Genomic DNA, 21,317 nt, shown 5'->3' on the forward strand with positions numbered 1-21,317 from the left:
TCCAGCTCCATCAGGACTAGCCTGGAAGAAGGAAGAGCCCTCCCTCCAATCCATCTGCCTTGGTCCAGGCCTCAGAGGGAGAGAAGAACCACTGGACCTCATCCCCTTTCCCTTCACCATTCCCTTCTCCTTCTGTTTCGTGTCTTTTAGATTGTAAGCCTGAGGGCAGGGAACTGTCTGATTAAAAATAATATTGTAAGCCGCCCTGAGAGCCATTAGGGCTGAAGGGCGGGATATAAATACCTAAATAAATAAATAAATAAATAGACTCCTAGAGCTCAAAGGGGCTGCAAAGGGAACTAGGGAACTGAGTTGTTGACTTCCATGTGCAGAAATCCCTTTTTGGACAGTGATTCATAATCATTGTTTCTGGCAGTTCCCTTTGCAGTCCCCATGGCAGTTGTTGTAGGGTGGCCTAGTCAACAGTAGGAAAACAGGAGGCAGCACCCAAAGTAAAAATGCAGTAATGTGGACTGCAAGAGAGGAAGTAGTGATGCTTCTCACTAGGCCTTAGCTTTATAGCACTTACACTCGTTGCTGCTCCTGACACTCCAATTCTATGGTCAAGTATAGCTGAAAAAGAGCAGACGTAGCTGACAGAGAAGTTGTTTCCATCTAACATGTGATCCTTTGCTCCTCCTCAATGGACTCCCTTAAATTATTTTAAAACAACTTTGATGTAGTGACATATTAATTTTGTGTCTGGTTATAGGAAGCATCGTGCTGGTGTAGACATACATTCCTGTTCTCAGTTTTTACTGGAGCTATACAGTCAGTGGATTTTGCCATCAAATCCGAATAAAAGAACTCCAGTTGTTCTGATCAGTGAAGTTGTTCGATCTGTAAGTATTTATGTTTTTAATATCATAAATATTTTCTAGAGGTTTTTGACCAGGCCTTTGTAGCATAAGAACATTTCAGACAATACTGTCAAGGCAGGAGGAGTTATTACTGCTTGCTCACAATAAACTGAAGTATACAGTCTCTCAAGTAAGCTTTAGGGTCATTAGCTTTGAAACTAGAAATAATGATTCTTCAGACTGAGAGTTTTGCATGGTGCCTGCCATAATAGAATAACTACTGTTGTTCCTCTCAGGAACAGTAATGTTTTATAAAGAGAGGAGTACCCATCTTTAAAACTGGCACTAAATTCCTGGATCAAGTTTGGCCAACATGCTAATATATATTTGCCTGTGAATATCCATTGTAGGAGTAATTTAGAAAAGACATTCATTTAAAATACCTTATCTTAGTTTAACGCTTCTTTCAAAACTCATCCTTCAAGAATCAGATATTTAGAGACTGAAATTGTAAAGGACCTTAAATGCACAGTACTCAAAAATTATAATCCTAAATGTGTGAAAGTAAATCTCAAATTATGATTGACACTCTTCTAGGGAGGATTACATTAGTAAAAATGGTTGTATCGTCAAAACTATTATTCCTTTTCCAGTTGATTCAGTTATGTCTCACAAAGACAAGTTTAGTAGCTAGCAAAAGGTAGTCAAATTGTTCATTTTTAATGTGAAAAAACCCTGAACTCCCAAAGTCTGAGAGATATGTTCCCTCTATTAAATGAAGACCTACAATTCTTCTAGTATATTTTATTATGAAGTGTTCCAAATAACTCAGCTCAGCTAATTAGAGATGATATATTGATGCTATGGGTTGATACAGAAATCAGACATTGTCCAGTTGATGCCAACTTACCATCATGTAAAAATAAACTCAAGAAGAAAGAGGAGTGGGGAGGAGAAGATAGGTATTTATATCCCAGTTTGGGATCAGATAAAAACATATAGTTAAAACTCACAAAATACAAACGCTTAAAGATTATTAAACTAGCAAAAATTTAAAGCCAGTTAAAAACATAATCGATTAAAAAAAATAACACAACAAAAATAGAAAGTCCAGCACATTGTTTAGGTGAGATGGGCCTTGTACATTCAGTCCTCAGAGGCTTGTCGAAAAAGAAATGTCTTCATCTGTTCACACAAGAGGATTTGGGGTTTCAGGGCCTGGGAGAAGCCATTCAAATATCCCTTTCACAATTCCCCACTAGATGTACCTGTGTAAAAGCTGGAACAAAGAGAAATGCCTCCTTAGCAGATGTCAAAACATGGGTAAATTTGTAAGGGAGAATATAGTCCTTCAGATTTTTGAATTTGACAATTATTATTCAGTTGATAATCTCTTTTGATAATTCTCAAAGATCCTGGAAAACCTAGTCCAATTTGCTTTTGCCAACCTCTGCCCCAATTTACCCATTTTTATTTTATTCTCTTTTTAAAAATACAAGATACAATTAATTCAGTGTAAGAATCTAACTGCTAGAGATATTTTTTAGAATAAAAAAATCTTTCTGGACAGCATTCCTACTTTATTACACAGCTGAGGAAAAGACTCTAATGAGCAATTTAATACCCAACAAAAAGTCAGGCAAACTTATTTGCAGAGGAATTTGAGCAAACAAGAGAGATTCAAATTCTTAAAATTTTTTGAGATTTCATGTACCAAAATGATGTTTGAGTTGAAAGAGCAGATAGATTGTATAACTGATTTTCAAGAAAAATGTTACAGTGCAAACGCAGGTTCTTCTTGGTGGTTTCTGTGACTCACACACTGGGGTACTCACCTTCTCAGTGTATCTTTGGAACTTTCTAAAATAGTTTTTTTTTTCTTAAGCTTTTAGGCAGTAGCTCTGTCCACCTGCCATTTTGTCTCACTCAGTTCTCTCATTTATTTTTGTCTTCCAAGTGAGCAGCATCATTAGGAACCTCTAGTATTATTTCACTTTCAGCAGCATTTCTTTGATTTTTCTCTGCCCTCAGATTGTTGTTTAGACTTTTCTTTCTCCCCATGATTGCCAGACTGTGTTTAACCTGACATTCAGTTATTCTTCAGCTTGTGTCCCTTTTGGCAACTCGCTGAATCTTTGCTATAGTTCAAGCTAATTATTAACTTCATATCTGTTGAACTGTTGATGACTGTAGATGATGGCATCTTCCTGCTCATCCTTTGAAAGGTATGCAGAAACGCCCTGGCAGAGACGGCCATTCTCATTGCTTCCTCTATTTAGGTGAAGCACATAACGTACATATGTGCCCTCACTGCAAGGCTTTTACACCTCCAACACGTAAGAATTATGAATCTTGCCTAAAGTCATTGTTATACAAGCAGGCACTGAAACTATCTCAACTGCTCTCGGCCATGAATTCCATTCTACCTCCGGCAACATCTGATGCTGGCACACTCCATCCATCAAAATGCCCTATCAAATCTGATTCCTCTAAGAATGCCAAGCAGTCAAAATCATTGTTGGTCCTGACCATTCAAGGGCAAAGGATTTGACTTTGCCTTCCTGAGCCCTTAGGGCTTTGGATTTGAATATTGGGGCCTTTTCCACCTTCCCAACAGCATGTTTCCCTGACACTGGGACATTTGTTGGATGTGCAGTTTTTGACCTTACAACCTCCAGTGGAGAAGAGGAGACAAAGGAAAAGGAATCATAAAGTTGGAAGAGAACACAGGGACCATTGAGTCCAATCTTCTACCATGCAGGAATACTAATCAAAGCACACTCAACAGAAGGCCATCTGTTTAAAAACCTCCAGAGAAGCAGCTCCACCACACTCCAAGGCACTATATTCCACTGTTGATCAGCTATGACTGTCAGGAAATTCCTCCTGAGATTTAGGTGGAGTCTCTTTTCCTGTAATTTGAATCCATTACTCCTTGTCTTAGTCTCTAGATAAACATCACACTCACAAGGTGGGGCATTTGTATGCCTCCCCTAAAACTTCCAAAAGTGTATTGGCACTGACTGCTTTGGTAGTGGGTGACCCTTCGCTTGAATTGCCTGCTACTGCATTGCTGAACATAGTTCAAGTTAATCTTGACTTGCCCTCTGACAAGGATCATGGACTCTACTCCAATTAGAGGGGCTCCTGAACCCAGTCACATGTCAGTGGCATTCACCTCCTTGAACCCTACCGTGCTGTTCAAGAAGCCCCTCCTTGATGCAGTCTCCCCCTCAGTACTGAAGGGCCATCTTGCAGTCACTCTTTACTTCGAAGTCTCTTTCACCAATCCCTCTACAGGTATTCAAACCAGAATGTGCTTCTAGGAGTGACAGAAGCCCTACTAGAGAATCCATGTTTTGTGACTATTCTGTCATGAATCAGCACCTCTATTGCTCACCTTATCACTCTCCTTCTAGGTAAACGTCCCATTAGTCACATCACTTATACTATTATGTCGATGCAGGTCACCTCTATGAGAAACCTGATTGGCATGTTGTCCTAGATCACTCTCCTGTAGTGTTGCAGCTGGCACTGATCTGTAGTGTTGCAGCTAGCACTGATATCTTGCTCCTGCCCTGGATAGGAACTTTCTCTAGCATGTATAACACATGCCAACTGAGTCACTTCAAGCCACACTTACTTGCAACCGAGACCGATCTACTGACCAACAAATGGCAAACCAGGAGATGGCACAGCCTCCTCTAGTGCCTCCTCACCACACAGCTCTGGTTGATCATGATCTGCTTGACCCGCTGCAACATTCAGCCTCTCCAGAGACAGTGGAAGATGAGTCAGACACTTGGTGGAACATGAATTTGATTTCCCAACACATGATGTCAGGGTGTTTTCTGAACAATTGCTCTAAGTGGTTAATGCCTTAGAACATCAAGGAAAGACTCAGGAGTTAGAGTCTACTTCTGCATGCATCTTAAGTTGCTGATCAGCTATCACTTCTGCTACTTTCATCCTTATTGAAAATTTCTCAAAAGTTGTGGTCTACTCCTTCGACTATCCCCTCTACTTCTCCCAGTAATAAGTATTGGGTGGCTGACTTGGATGGAAACTGGTTATCTGGTACTGAAAGGCATAGAGCTAGTAGTCATTGATAAGTTAATTTTCCGTGAATTTCTTACAACCCCCTTCAAAGCTGGATGGACAGACATCACTATTTCCATGGAAGTAAATTCCATAGTTGTACTGTACAAGGATATATTCAGTGGCCATTCAGCTTGCTCATAGTAACAATGATATAATTTTAAGAAATGACAGCTGATTTGCTTGTTTTCTCCTCCTCATCCTTTTTTCTTTTGGTACTACTTTTGTTTTAAAGATATGCTTTTAAAATCTCTGCACAGTGAAGAGAAGTTTGCTTTATAGTATGTGAATGATACTAGGTCTGCCCAGCACTATTTTTCTAGTTTAATAAATACTTCTACAGTTAGAGCCTTTGGACAGAAATTGTGTATTCCTGTTCTTGGGAGGCTTTTTATATTCCCATTCTCCAAAGCAGACCCAGAATGCCAGGTTTACTTTGTGTTTTTTCCTTTTGGATATTCTGTCTCATCCATCATATTCAGTTTTGCTAGTTTCTGCAACAGAAATAAGTGTATTCTCCTTTTTTGAATTCCAATGAAATTTTTGTACATTCTATCAGTTTCTGGTTGCAGTAGCATTACTGAGTGCAATTTATTTTAATTTTTTATTAAGTCAGCACACTGTGACATAATGCAGCATGTCTCACACTTCAGGGGGAACTTTAACATTAGAAGAGGCAGTACGTTTGTTAGATTAGACCTGCCTCCCAGAGTTTAATGGAATAATTTCTTTAGTCCAAATGTCCCTTTTATTCCAAAAGATAAACAGCATATTTCTCTTAACATTTTAACTTAATTTTGTTTAATTGCATATTTATTAATTGTTATTGCTATTGCTATTTTAACATTTCCTTTTCTAGGTGTCCTAGTAAAGCTATGTTGACGTATATTGCATTTATTGCATTAAAATGGGTATTTTAAAATAATTATTTTATGAACAACTTTGAAAGGGCATAATATGTTGTGCTTTTCTGCTTGCAGCTTTTAGCTGTATCTGACTTATTTACAGAAAGGAATCAGTTTGAAATGATGTACACAACATTAACAGAACTACGGAAAGTACACCCCTCAGAAGATGAGATTCTTGTTCAATATTTGGTACCAGCTACATGTAAAGCAGCTGCTGTTCTTGGAATGGTAAACTATTGGTTTATAGTCTGGATTATAATCACAAAGTGTATGAGTCTAGGGTTCTAGCTATTTACATTGACAGTCGTGTCCTTCTGATTTCTATCCAGGATGGAGAATGGGGACTTTACTATCACTGTTCTGCTTCTACCTGGATGACTAAGTGCAAAATGTATTACTGGGAATAACAGCACTTGTGCTGTGGCATTTGTGTCTCCCATTTTTTCTTTCCTTCACCCACAAACTGCTTTGAACAAATCATTTAACACCACTACAATAACTAATAAGTAGGCCTATACTGGAAATTTCTTCGACCCCCTTTCTTTTAACAGTGACATTACATTCTTCCTTGCTCCATTCCTAACTAAAGAACATCAAAACCTTTGGAAGCCATGATTGAACTTATTCTTTTAATATGAGCAGCCAAATGAGAATGCAGACCTTATCCTAAAGAGTGTCATACTCTGAAGAATAAATTTGCAAATTATGGTCCAAAACACATTTCAGAAATAATCCACTTTGAGACTGCTTTAACTGCCCTGGCTGAATGCTAGAGAATTCTGGGAACTATAGTTTTGTAAGACATTTAGCTTTCTCTATCAGAGAGCTCTGGTGCCACGATAAACTACAGTTCCCAGCATTCCCTAGCACTGAGCTAGGGCAGTTAAAGCAGTCTCAAACTGGATTTCTTTCTGCAGTGTGTGTTGGACCAAGGAGGAAGAATATCCAGAGAGTAAAATAGTGCTGACTGCTATCTTCTCACAGGCAGTTCTTTCCTTGCAAGAAGGTTGGAGGATGAGGGTAGCTATTTAGTATGCCTTTGTTATTGTGGGTTATTTGCTATTGGACTTTACAACTTATTTTCCAGTTGAGCTTCCTGAACAATGACCAGGAAATTTCCATTCATTTTCTGCATAATCATGTTTTTTTTAAATTGAAAATTTACAACTACTTCTTTTTTTTAAAAAAAGGGGTTCTTGCCCCCCCCCCAGAGCCACACCTGTCTTACACCAAGTGACAGCAAGACAGACCATTTCACCAAAAAGTAGATGTTTGGGGAGCAATGGTGTCACTTCCTCTTAGGGTATCATCTAGTGTGTCCCCCACTCCCTGCATGGCACCCCTGTGACATCCCTTTCACATTGGGAAAGGCCACAACATTGGCTGACCATTTCCAAGGAGAAGCTTGGCAGAAGGAGGAGGAGCAAGGCATTGCTAGAAATGAACAAAGCAAAAGAGGAGCCCTGGTGGCGCAGTGGTTAAATGCCTGTACTGCAGCCATTCACTCGAAACCACAAGGTTGCGAGTTCAAGACCAGCAAAAGGGCCCAAGCTCGACTCAGGCTTGCATCCTTCCGAGGTTGCTAAATTGAGTACCCAGACTGTTGGGGGCAAATTAGCTTACTTGCTAATTAGCTTACTTGCTGTTCACCGCTATGATCTTTGGAATAGCGGTATATAAATAAAAAAAAAACAAATTAAGAGGGAACACAGGTAGTGTGGTATAAAAGGAAACACTATACCACAGTAAGAAATCACTGTAGATCACTGTAGAAGGTGGCAGGTTGTGATAGAATAGAGATGCCAGTCCCAGTGGACCAAAATGAAAAGCACACATCTGTTCCCCATCCCTGATCCAGAGCCTTTTCTGTACTCAACAGCACATCATTATATTAAACTATACTGAGAAGCCTGCATTGAGAAATTCTTTGCAATGTTTTTCACATTCTTGTTTTTCTTCTTCATCTTGATCTTGGTCTCAGCACAATGTGTAAGTGACAGAGTTTGTCATCAAGCCCTGTTTATTTTCCTAGATAAAGTATAAGGTGAACTTGATATTTAGCTGAGTAAATGACACACCAGAAGCTACTGGTGTAATCTCTTTAAGAAAATATTAGTAAACTTGTAAGAAAAGGTATGGTATGTTCTTAATCTGACACATTTAATCATGATTCAGCTACTGGATTTTGCTAACTTTTGCTTCATTATTTTATGTTAAATACACCAGCTTACTGTATTGTTTAATTCAACATATTTCCTATTTTTTTATGTCTATTAGGATAAAGCTGTAGCAGAACCAGTAAGCCGCCTTCTAGATTCAACATTACGCAGTACTCACATGCCAAACCGTATAGGAGCTCTCCATGGAATTCTTTATATTCTTGAATGTGACCTGCTTGATGAAACAGCAAAGCAGCTCATTCCAGTGATCACTGAATATCTCCTTTCTAATTTGAGGGGAATAGCACAGTAGGTATCACCATAACAAGCTTTCTTGTGCGGCATTCATTTAACAGAATTTCTAAGCTATGAAACAGTAGTATGGTTAAACTGATTCAATAGACATTTTAAGTGAGAGGTTTCACTGACTTTCAACTGTAGATAAACTTTAGAATCAATATCCAGTCAAAACTTCTGGGTCTTAGTTATCATTAAGAATTTCAGGTATGTAAGGATGATAGAAGAAAGCACTCATTTTTAACACTTAAAGGGGAGATTTCAGTCCACTAATCATTAATTTTTGCCTCTCAACAGCTGTGTCAACATCCACAATCAGCAGCATGTCTTAGTAATGTGTGCAGTGGCATTCTATTTAATAGAAAATTATCCACTTGATGTAGGACCTGAATTCTCATCAAGTATTATACAGGTATGTGTGGATTAAACATGTATGTGTGTATAGCCTTATATTTGCTTTTTTTCCTTGATAAGTAAAATGATCTTGGTGGATTTGCATAACTGAGATTGGCAGAATATAAATAAAAGGAAGTGGCTTCCAAACTGTAACAGTGCTTACATGGTGCCTTACTGTGTGTTAATTGACATGAATTTAGCAAGCATTGTCATAAAGCAGAGTTCATACAATGTAATTTTAGTTATAGGAAAAAGCATTTCTGAGTAGATGTAGGTTGATTTCACAATGAGTGTAAGGATAGTTTGTATTTGGCATAGTGAAGTGTTTGTATCCTTTTCTTCCCTACTGCCTTTGCCAGAGCTTGGAACATTCCTTTTTAAAAGTAATTTGTTGCCATTACTTGTTATAGTGTGTTACAGAGAAGTCACTTATCATAAACTTAGTTCAGTAATATCAAAATTTTATTTAAGTTACAGTAAAGTAATGACCAGTGCAACAATTAATTAAAGAAGTTGATTTTCCTTTGTAATGATAAGTGATTACAACAGAAAAGCAACTTCTTTCATTACTCGTTGCACTGGCCATTACTTTTCTGTTACTTACATAAAATTTTGGCATTATTGAACTAAGTTTCTGTCACTATAGATTTTAAAATGTATTTCCTTTTGGTTTTCAGATGTGTGGAGTGATGTTGTCTGGAAGTGAAGAACTGACACCATCCATTACTTACCATTGTGTCTTGAGGGGCTTAGAACGACTTCTTCTTTCAGAACAACTCTCTAGGCTGGATTGTGAATCATTAGTTAAACTGAGCGTTGACAGAGTGAATGTACACAGCCCTCACAGAGCCATGGCTGCATTGGGGTTAATGCTGACTTGTATGTATACAGGTATGAGTCTGTTAATATTTTTTCAGTGCTGAAAATGCAATGAAAATGCAATCTGTGAAAACAGACTTTCCAGAAACTTTTTTCATACCCCAAACATTTGATTTTCTGTATAAACTCATTGTATTATAACCCCCTGGAATGAGAATATTCAGGTAATGGTTCACTAAATAATGCAATAAATACCGAAACAGTATAAACCATATGATTGCTTTTCCTACCATCTCCTCTTTCTAATGTGCCTTAGGAAGTGTCAGCAAGTAGACTCAGTTGTGAAGTCACTAGTTAGTTACACTCCCTCCCCTGCCCCTCGCCATGTCTGAAAGATATTCGTCATTGGGAATTCCTGTTCACAGTAGAGATGTTTAAAAGTATCTTAATTAATGAATGTAAAAACATAAGACAGTGCCTCTGCCATTAAGACACCACCTCTAATGATCACAAGGTCGGCAGATTGGCAGTTCAAAACCCAAGTGTCACAGGACAGAGTGAGCTCCTGTCACTAGTCCCATCTTCTGCCAGCCTAGCAGTTTAAAACCATATAAAAGTACACTCTGGCAGGAAGGTAACAGCGTTCCATTCAGTCATGCTCGTCCCATGACCACAACACTGGCTCTCTAGGCTTAGTAATGGAGATGAGCCTTACCCCCTACAGTCAGTCAGACAGGACTTGACAAACTTGTCAAAGAGGAAACCTTTCCTTTATCCTGAGGCATCTTATCCCACTATGGAAGGTGTCCTAGGCCAGCCTTTTGCTTTGAGCGAGGAAGCAAAATCTTTCCCATTTGTGCTTACACTCTTGCTTTTCTGACCTCAAATTTATTTTTCTTCATCTCTTGGTTTTTGTTTCTTTCTCTGTGTTTTGGTATCCATTAACAAGCATTCCTTTCCTTCTGCTTGGGTTGCATTGGGCATACAGAACCACTTGTATTTCTGTCTAAGATGAAAAAGTAATAATCCCTGTTTGCCAGTTCATAGACATCCATGGGCCACATCTCTTCCAGCCCTCAGTGAGTGATAAGGCATAAAGGAGCAAACATATTGTTTATCGTTGGCTTGATTTACTTTTAACCCAATGTGAAAAAGGTCCATATAACCAACAGGCTGATTTTCACATCTCCAGAATCTATCCTAAGTGTGTATATCTTCTTTACATGCCATAAGGGACCATGGTATAAATAGGAACAGGATCTATGTTTTCTCTACTGCAGTGTTAGAGCCTACTTTTGTTGTTAAACTTTGAACACATTTTTTCCTTTATTAAATTGTAGGGTTGCATTCTTACCATAGCAATGTTATGAATCATTCTGCCCTCCAGACACTATTGGCCTGCACATTCTAGCTGTCCTAAGCAGCTTAACAATGGTGAGGAATGATGGAAGTTGCAATCCAATAGCAGGTTGAGGACTTTGTGATGTCCAGCCCTGTGCTATGGCACCTTTTAAAGGAGAACTCATTCAGAGTCCAGAAAATGTTTTCTGATAAATATACAGGAGTGCCCTTTTCTTTAGAAAGAAAGCGCTGTCGTCTGTGCTGTCTTGCTGTAGGCCACACTGATTTTCTTAGCAAGTCAGGTCCATGGCTAATTATATGGGGATAATTCCAGATTCAGTATGTGTGAAATGGTAATCTTAAGCTGGTTGGGGATTTATATTTGAAAGTTGCTAGGGAAATATCATATATTCTTTATGCATCTTGCAGGTTCAGGAAAGAGACTAAAATGTACAAACATACGGCCACCATAGGCAGCCATACAATGGCCATGCCACTCACCTAATGGATATCAGTGCTGCAATTAGTACTCTGGGTTATTTGTCCCGGCCTGTATTACTTTAGTTATTTGAGTGAGCTGATGTCTTTCTGTTTATGTAAAAACTTGTTTTGCTTTTAGGAAAAGAGAAAATCAGTCCAGTGCGTGTTACAGATCATAACCAAACCACCCCAGACAGCGAGTCGGTAATTGTGGCTATGGAACGAGTTTCTGTTCTTTTTGACAGGTAGGAGTTTGTAGTTGTAGAGCAAATGTAATTAGTAGTGATTATACTGAAATGTGGCAGTGGGCAGGATATAAATTAAATTTCATTTCCCATTGTTTTCAGTACTACAAATATAATGTAAATCCAGTACAGAAATTCAGGAAGCATACAATCTAAACAACTAATCCTTCTTGTGGCAGGACTTTACTTGCCTACAGGCAGCCTCCAAACCTCAAACAGTTGCTTACATACAGAGGAACACAACACAGATGTGAACACGGGTACAGAGCCTTGCCACAAACCCAGAAAACAACTCTGCCCACACGTCTATTCAGGAAATGTCAACATCACAGGGCCTAATGACATCACCCATAATATTAGAGGGACTTTCATTTGTTCATTCTCTAATATGATTTATGCTGTACTATGTTAGCAATTTTTGGGATGCAGTGGCTTAGCGGTTAAGATGCCGACTCATGATTGCAAGGTCACCAGGTCGGCAGTTCAAGACCCAAGCGTTGCGTCACAAAGTGAGCTCCCATTTCTGGTCCCAGCTTCTGCCAACCTAGCAGTTCAAAAGCATGTAAAAGTGCAAGTAGACAAATAAGTACCACTTTGATGGGAAGGTAACTGTGTTCCATGCTGGCCCCATGAACATGGAGTCATCTTTGACAACACTGACTCCCTTGGGCTTAGTAACAGAGATGAGCACTGCTCCCTACAGTTAGACACAGCTAGACAGTTGCATCAAAGGGGAAGCTTTTACCTTTATGTCAGCAGTGCCCTTCAGCACTCTACATTGAGAAAACAGGACAGTAAAAGAAGACTTAAGTCTTCCTGGACATCCATCTTGGACCTCAGAAGGGCAGTCCTTGAACAGAAGACTACAAAAGAAGATTGGAAAGAGAAACAGCAGAACTGGAATATATCAACAAACTGCAGTCCATCACCAGTGGGTTGAACAGAGACAATGCTTTCCTGGCACACTACACACATTATAACACTAGCTAACCCCCCAGCCTCATGGGGCTCTCTTGATCAGTACATCATATGTTCTTTTTGGCTCTCACTACATCCCAATATTCATTCATATGGTTATCTACTAACCTTGGCTTCAGGCAACATTGTTGCCTTGTCCCCCAACAATCATAGTTAAAAATAAACTTATCTCCACACCCACAAAGTTTTGCATTCCTGTGGACATTTTCACACACAGACTGCTATATAGGTCTGTCCTTGAGCTTCCCATTCCAATACATGCATCTGAGGAAGTAGGCTCAAGTCTTTTTGAAAGCTCACGCTACCAACTTTTATCTTTCAGTTAGTCTTAAATGTGCTGCAAATCCTTTTGCAAATTAGTGCTTCTGTGATCTAAAAATGATCCTCTTCATATTCTGTTATGGCCAGGTGTAAGGTTAATTTTTGCAGTTGGTTTCATCTGTTGATATTAAAAATATCAATCAGAATCATAGCGATTCTGATTGATATTCTTCATACTGTGATTTAAAATGCTATCATAAATAATCAATTGCAAAATTTAGTCTTAGTCCTATTTTTGCAGCAGCAGTCTCTGACATCAGTAGTAGGACAGAGAGTTAGCAGAATTAGGTACATTTGCAGAAATGCTTAAACTCATATATTTAAGAGCCTGTACTGCCTAAACAAATTTCTTGGCACAAAAAACCAAAACAAAAAAACACCAAACCCCTCTCTAGTCTATCTGATACGAAAGACAAATAATTTCTTTCTAAAAACAGAATATGTGAGCAACTATATGGGGAGTTGGCCCTTTCTCATAAAGATCAGGAAGCTGCTGGCCTTCCAGATGCTTCTGAATTCTAGCTTTCATCAGCCTTAGCTGATTTTTTTTTTTTTTTTACAAATGGTGGCATGTGTAAGCCAACAACATCTCAAAGGCTCCTCCATTCATATATCCATAGGGAAGGTGGAAAGGAAGAAACGTGGCTAAGGTATATGTGCCATAATCTTCTAAAGGGACACTGAGCAGCCACAGAGAACTTTGATGTTCTGTTTCTCCACTTAATCTATTGCCTAAAAATTTCCTGCTATATTTTTGCATAATTCTAAAAAGAAAAAAAAAGGACCACTTTGGGCTAAAAGCAATGACTAGGAAGTTCAGAGAATCCAAATGAGCAGTATGAGGGTTCCATATCAGTAGTATAGATTGGTTATGGATCTGGGCCAAAAGGTCTTGCAGTATCCTCCTCAGCTGAAGAGGTACCATAGGAGTTCATCCAGAGCATTCTGATAAAGGGAGCATTGTCCATACCGAGGGATAACATTTTTCATTCCTTTTCTTTTTTGAGGTTAATACCAGTTGTTTTGACTAGATTAATCTATGTTTTACAGAACAAGATTTTTATTGATAACTGTATTCTTTTGGTTTTAGGGTCAGAAAAGGATTTCCTTTTGAAGCCAGAGTAGTAACTCGGATTCTCCCTCAGTTTCTGGATGACTTTTTCCCCCCACAAGATGTCATGAATAAAGTTATTGGAGAGTTTTTATCTAACCAGCAGCCATATCCACAGTTTATGGCATCTGTGGTATATAAGGTAAGATAAGGTTTTAAAATGTCTTTTCTCACATTGTCTCTACCCACTTGCAATACTCTGTCTCTTATCACTTTTCTTGGGACCCCAGCCAGGTTTGCTTCTGGGTTATAGAAACCAAATCATTCTATTCACAAATTGATCACTGCAAGCAAACAGTGGCAACTTCTGAGTTGACCTAGAAAGTATGTGGGCAATTCCTGGTGATTTCAGAAGTTAGAGAACTGGCTAATGATCAGAGGGAAAGATTTCACTATCTTGAAATGCACACCTCCATAACTAGCAAAAGCAATATTTTTCAAAAATGTAGGGTATGTACTCCCCACTCTGCCTCTCTTCCATTGCTCTTTTGTTTTGAGATTCCTGGGATCTAGCATTGACACATCTTCCACTTTCATAGACTCTCAGAAAAGTCTTCAGCTGGTTTTCCATTAAAAATGTTGGCATGACATTTTACCAAAGTGCTTAAAGCATTTTTTCTACATTGAATTAGGAATTTCATGGCTCATAATTCAAGGTCTTCACTAATACAGGATTATATCACTTTGTTTCTACTTTGTTTCTGTAAAATCAGTTTGCATTTTCAGTACAGAATTCACTCTTTTAATTATTAAGACACCAATGGAAGGCTGGCAGTTTGAGGTCCAAGTGCCGCATGATGGGGTGAGCTCCCATCGCTAGTCCCAGCTTCTGCCAACCTAGCAGTTTGAGAACATGTAAAAATGCAAATAGATAAATAGGTACCACTTCGGTGAGAAGGTAACAGTGTTCTGTGCAGTTATGCTGGCCACTTAGGACAATGCTGACTCTTTGGCTTAGTAATGGAGATGAGCACTGCCTCGTACAGTTGGTTACGAATAGACATTCATGTCACTTTCACTTTATAACTACTCCATCCTCCCTTTTGTACAATCCAGACAAGGGGAGATTGTTTTAGATCTAAAATAGATATTTTCAAGCCATCTGCCTCTGAAGCCATCTTTGTGTCTTTTACTTATAGCACAGTTTTAGATTAATCTGGTCCATCTTTTCAAATGTCACAGATATTTTTTGCTGAAAGAGGTCTCTAAAAGGCCACCATGGGTCATGCCCCTACTGTCTTATATTGACCTTGAATTTATTGTGCAGTGTAGTTTTGTGGAATGATTTCATTCCTATTCTTCAACACTGGTACAATAATATATGGGATGCCTTTATATGGAAAACATAAAGGATAGGTAAGGTCACAGCATGAAATAGACGGTAAGAATGTAAAAGCATTCTTCCTGAAAAGTGGATTTCTTCTGGAATAGAACTGTTATCCTCTTCTTGAAGTTCACTGCCTCCTGGAGTGTGTTAACAGAAGAAATGGAAACAAGCAGGATCTATCTCAGTAGAGTAATCTTGCATGTATGGACCTAGGGCTAGTCTACACTGTGAGGAAAAGTCTGAATGGAGTCCCTGTTCTGTACTGACTGGGACCTGACCTGGAGCCCAAATACATGTCCCTGTATTTGGATGTTGCTTTGATCTGGCATTTCCTGAGAAAACGATGAGTTTTTAACCTGTGTTAAGGTGATATACCCCAAGTTTGGTGCGGATAGGGTCATATGATATGGCCTTATCCCACCAGAGTCAGGGACAAGGCCACATGTTGTGTGGCCTTATCACACCAGATTTGGGTGTGTGTGTGTTTTCCCCCCCTTCTGTAGACAAGCCCCTAGATGTGTTTTCAACTGCTTAGTATGACAGAAGGGGCTGCTTCTGGAAAATTCTTAGCAATAAATAGAACAATTCCGGGACTTATTTCTACTATTTCATGCTCATTTAATGCCATCTGTATGCGTTGGATCAACAAGCAAAATATAGAGGGCTTTAAAATAGTTAAAATATAAAAAATAAGCATAGAAGCAGTGGCCCAGCACAGACGAGCCCTTTGCAGCGCGCCCTGCAACCCTAGCACATCATGAGTGCGCTGCAGCTGCGTGGCACCATCCAGATGGTGTGCTTTAGCGGTGGCGTGGGAGCAGCGCAGTGTCCAAATGGGGCTGTGCCGCTGGCACGTCATTGCGCCATCGCTGATGCTTTGGCGCAGCACAAGTACACCACAAAAAAGGAGCCGCTTCCACTTGCTCCTTTCTTGTCGAGCAGCAGTGTCATGCAATTTGGTTGCTGCAGCACTGCTGCGGAGCAAGGAGAGGTGCCTCCCCGGCACCTCTTTTTGGCGTTCTGTACCGTGCCAGTAATAGAGTTTATATATGATCTGAGAATATTGTATATTTGTACTTATTTTTCAGGAAAGGATTTAATGCATTTTCTGTAGCATGTTAAAGATCTATTTTAACTTTTCACAGGTATTTCAGAGATTGCATGCCACTGGCCAGTCATCCATGGTCCGTGATTGGGTGATGTTGTCACTCTCCAACTTCACACAGAGAACACCTGTTGCCATGGCAATGTGGAGTTTGTCTTGTTTCTTTGTCAGTGCTTCTACCAGCCAATGGATTTCAGCAATGTATCCTACGCAGTACATATTGTTCTACAATAATCCTTTCATTTTCTAATGGTGCTGGGATAGGTCAAATTTTGGTTAGTAGTTAACAAAGTCTCTGCACAACCTGCCTCTAGGTCATGGGTGTCCTTTTTTATTCAGAATTGTAAATGTATCTCTACTCTCCTTAATATCATTATAGTTAGGGGGTTGAGAACAAGCAACTCCGTCCCATCTGTCCTGAACAAACAAAAGCTATCTTCACAGCCTTCAAGAGTCTAGTGCTCAAATTAATTTTCTACCAGTGATCCTATCTTCTTCCCATAGCTACGTAAGAAAACAAGAAGCACTCAGACACCGTATTACCTGGTGACAAGATTCCATGTTTCTTTACGAAGTCTTAACAGCACAGAATTGCCTCTGGCTAATTTTTCAGCAGGTCTGGAACACCTGTAAATATACTCTAATCAGCACAGTTGAGAAAATGATTCCAGTGATACAGTGGTGTACTTTACAACCACATCGAATTCTTCCCACTGCACTTGGGATCCTTGTCTGCCCTAGATCTTCCAGAGAGCGTACCAATACAATTTTATAGGTTTCACAGTAACTATTCCTTGCCTAAGAAAATCTATGAAATTTATGAGGTCACCATAAATCCATAAATCAACAGGTTACTTGAAGGCATGCAGTAGAGCACAGCATTTAGAATCCCTGTTCTTAGAAAATTCAGTCACTGCAGTCAGCACATGACTGCTTGCAAGTCCTACATCCTTCTTTTCATTCTTATAGCCTCAGATATCAGATCATCTGCCATGTTACCTACAGTTACCAATTTGCGTCTCTTAGAATTATAGAATCATAGAGTTGGAAGAGACCTCAAGGGCCATCAAATCCAACCCCCTGCCATGTAGGAATACACAATTTAAGCACCCCCATCAGATGGCCATCCAGCCTCTTTTTGAAAACCTCCATTGGTGAGCACTCTTTGGTTGTGGCTGGTCAAACAATTACAAATTTGCCTACAGTTGCATTGTTTAGCCCACATTTTACTAGCTTGTTTGCCATAATATCATGGATGACCTTGTTGAAGACCTTATTGAAATCAAGATATGCTACATCAACAGCGTTCTTTTCATCTACCAAGCTGGTAATTTTATTTAGAGAGAGAGAGAGAGAGAGAGAAGATTAGTCTGGGATGACTTGTTTATCAGAAACCCATGTTGATATTTGTGATTATGACATTCCTTTCTAAATACTTACAAACTCTCTGTTTAATGTGTTGCTCTAGAATCTTTCCTTGTATTGATTTTGGCCAAATATGATGGTAATTGCTGGGATCTCCGCCCCCCCTTTTTTTTAAAGATTTGTTTGTTTGTTTGTTTGTTTACAGTATTTATTCCCCGCTCTTCAGCACTAAAGGTTCTCAGAGCAGCTTACAGAGAGTTATTCAGATGGTTCCCTGCCCTAAGGTTTACAGTCTAAAAAGACATGACTGTTAGCAACTCCAATGATTCTTTCACACTCTTTTTGTTCCCTGTGGCCTCCTAGTGCAGGGAAACATGCAATGGAGCTTCAGTCTTTCCCCAAAAAATTAAATTTACAGTCTGTAGGGTAATAATGGGATGTCTCTTTGTCTATTGTTATGCCATACCAACTGCATGGGAATTCTCATGTTCTTCATTCCATTAAAGTTTTTAGCTTTTTTGCTTCTCGCAATTATTGAAATTGTTCTAAGAACAACACCTCTTGTTCTTTTAAACTGTGAGCCACTTTGCCAATTTGTGGGGGAAAGCGAGATATTATTTATTTATTTATTTTTAGGGGGGGAAGTAAGAAAACTTTAATTAGCTTACAGTTGTAAACCGCTTAGACATTTCTTAGGCGGTATGAAGCGGTATATAAATGAAGCTTGTTTGTTTAAAAAGGAAATTGCAGAGTCTCTGAACAAGCAAATATATTTTCCATGCCAGTTTACTTGTGAATTCATGGTTTCACAGAGATGTACTTTGCTAAAAGTATAGATCTCATCATCAAGTTAACCCTGAAGCTTTATTTTCTTCATTTAAATACAGATCTTCTTGGCCTTTAAGAGTAGGCTTCTCACAAGTTGGGCATCGTGGTTCCTCCAGTCTTACCTCTCCACTCATAATCGGTTGCCACTAATTTGGCAATTTGATTGTCAGGAGAGAACGTCTGGACCTTTGTGGATATTCCCTGTTTCCCACTTTACTCCAAGAGGCAAATTTGCCAGTCCCCCACTCCTCTAAGCCAGCAATTGCCATGTGAAACAACTCCCCTGCAGCAGAACTCTTGCAGACATAAGTTAGCTTCCTGCCATGTTGGGAAGTGCCCATACAGGTTCCACCAAATAACATAATATGTGGTGCAGTTCATAAATATAACGAAGGGTTAGATTTTTCTTTAAGTCTTCACGTTAGGTGTAATTAAAGTTATGTGTAAAAGAACTTTAGTTTTTGAATTATAATCCCTCTAGGAAGTCATACAGTTCATGATACAATTCATCATTATAGAAAACTTTTCAGAATGTCTTTTTGTTACCTCCTTAACCCTTTTTGAAGTCTTCCACACATTATCAGCAGAATGGGAAAATCGGAACAAATTGACATTAACCTCTTCTGCTTGGTGGCTATAGACTTTTACAGACATCAAATAGATGAAGAATTGGATCGCAGAGCCTTTCAATCTGTATTTGAAGTGGTAGCTTCACCAGGAAATCCTTATCATTGCCTGCTAACTTGCTTGCAGAATTTTCACAAGATCACAGCATGCTGAATTGGTGGCAAAGAGATTATGAAGAAATGGAATATTGAAACTTCATGTATGAACTGAATCTGACAAATGAGAATTTGAAGTTTACAAAGGTTCAGATCCCATCTTGGGGTTTGGGTTTTATTCACTGCTACTTTTCCATCCTCCTTTGCATAAACTTGAATCAACCCTTGCAACGTGCATTACATAAGTAGCTGGAAAGAGAAGGGGTCATGCGAAAAGAATATCAATTTGCTGTAAAGTTTTGAGCATTATTATATAAAATACAAATACTGGATGCAAAACAAATTGTTTCTGTCAGCTTATGTCACTGTGCTGCTAACACTGAACTTGATGAATACTCTGTTCCACAATGCAAATCATAGCCATTTAAAAACCAAAAATGCTTAATTTTTATGTAACTGTTCAGTTGTAGCATAATATTGATCAGAGGCTTTATTCCCTTTATGTCTCAAAGGAGAAAGAAAAGAGACTTTAAACACACCCAGCATTTAATATTTCTGTCTGGATGTTCTCTAACATATTGTGGCATTGGGGAATGAGAGGGGAGTAGACTTACATAACCATACTTCCATTTTTTAACCTCAAAATTTGAAACTATATATTGGGTAAAAAAAAAGCCTATAAATATTTCTATATTATGTATAGTATGTAAAGATGTAGGATGGTGCACCACAGGAAAAAGGCTCGCAGTATGAAATCACTCTCATTGAATGTCTTGACACCTGTAGTCCTACTTACAATTTCTTACCATATGTTCTTCCTCATGTATATTTTTTAAATCACTTTGGTGTACAAGTTTCATTTTAAGCCCTGTATTTGATTTATTGGATGTAACTATTTGAAATACATGAATATATTGATTAGTTTAAGTTTGTTATCAGAGACAATTTTTTTAGAATACTTTGGGTTCACTTTGGATATCTGAATGGGGAAAAGGGACTAGCCACTGCAGCAAGAATTTTTAATTGTACCACAATTTTAAAAAAGCAGAGGTTTTCTTTGCAGGCAGCAAATCAAACATTTCCCTGCTAGGTTTTCTTATTTAAATCAATATATTATATTTGCATTGAGAAAACATTGCTATGCGTATAGGTTAAGAACCAGATCTGATTCTACTTACTCTGGAGCTAGCTGAGATATTTTATATACAGGCAGACAAAATTCTGTGTTTTAGCACTTTGCCAATGCACATGTATAAGACAAACAATAATACATGTTAAAATTCCACATCAATTGTATATTCTGGGAAGAAATTGTCAACTTTACTTATGGAGATACAGGGGAAAGTTCAACATTTTGGTTTTCAGTAATGTTCCTGTATATTTAATAGTCTTAACATTTCTTGCCAGCAAAAAATATAGTTTTATCAAGAGGAATGTGGACTTTGCATTTGTGTATATAATATATGTAAAATTAATTATACATGTGACTGCATTTGATGTATACATATGTGTATATTGTATTTATTAAACTGATGGTGTTAAACTGTTTCCTATTTGTATACCAGCCATTACTGCATTTGAATATAATTTGATTAAAAAGTAATTGTTCCATGTACTGTAATATCTATTCATTAATGCAAAACCAATATGCAATAAGAAAATACATTGGCCATGTCCTATTCCCAAATGAACATGGTGTTCACATACTAGGTTCCCATTCATTCATTGGGTCTCCTCTCATTGGGAGTAGCAATTACGTTTAAGACTGTATATTAATGTTTCTGTTACAAGCCATCCAAAAAACTTGATTGAGAGAGTATTTCTGCTGTTTTGCATTTATATTATACACTGATTTTTTTAAAAAAAATCATTTTAGGTTGTAGTCACAGTAATACCATTATATATCCAATAGTGTATTATATTGAGCCATCATGGTATAGTAGTTTGAGCAGCAGACTACAACTTAAGAGACCAGGAACTCCCCGCTTGGCCATGGAAACCCATTGGGTGATCTTGA

At 38.6% G+C, this 21,317-nt stretch overlaps 1 protein-coding gene across 1 annotated transcript in view; it reads left to right on the top strand.

The window, feature by feature from the left end:
- The window catches only part of LOC149280657 (huntingtin-like), a 170,937-nt gene extending 150,026 nt beyond the window's left edge, over nt 1–20,911 (top strand). The window contains 9 exon segments of the mRNA XM_089500274.1: nt 713–842; nt 5,879–6,034; nt 8,084–8,274; nt 8,560–8,674; nt 9,336–9,549; nt 11,438–11,543; nt 13,933–14,095; nt 16,426–16,586; nt 19,145–20,911. Coding sequence (XP_089356400.1) covers nt 713–842; nt 5,879–6,034; nt 8,084–8,274; nt 8,560–8,674; nt 9,336–9,549; nt 11,438–11,543; nt 13,933–14,095; nt 16,426–16,586; nt 19,145–19,358 — 1,450 coding nt within the window. The 3' untranslated portion in view covers nt 19,359–20,911.
- The last annotated feature ends 406 nt before the right edge of the window (nt 20,912–21,317 follow it).

Source organism: Sceloporus occidentalis, unplaced genomic scaffold (assembly GCF_023333645.1).
Source record: "Sceloporus occidentalis isolate IW3139 unplaced genomic scaffold, rSceOcc1.0.p SCAF_150, whole genome shotgun sequence".
In the NCBI taxonomy this organism is placed as follows: domain Eukaryota; kingdom Metazoa; phylum Chordata; class Lepidosauria; order Squamata; family Phrynosomatidae; genus Sceloporus; species Sceloporus occidentalis.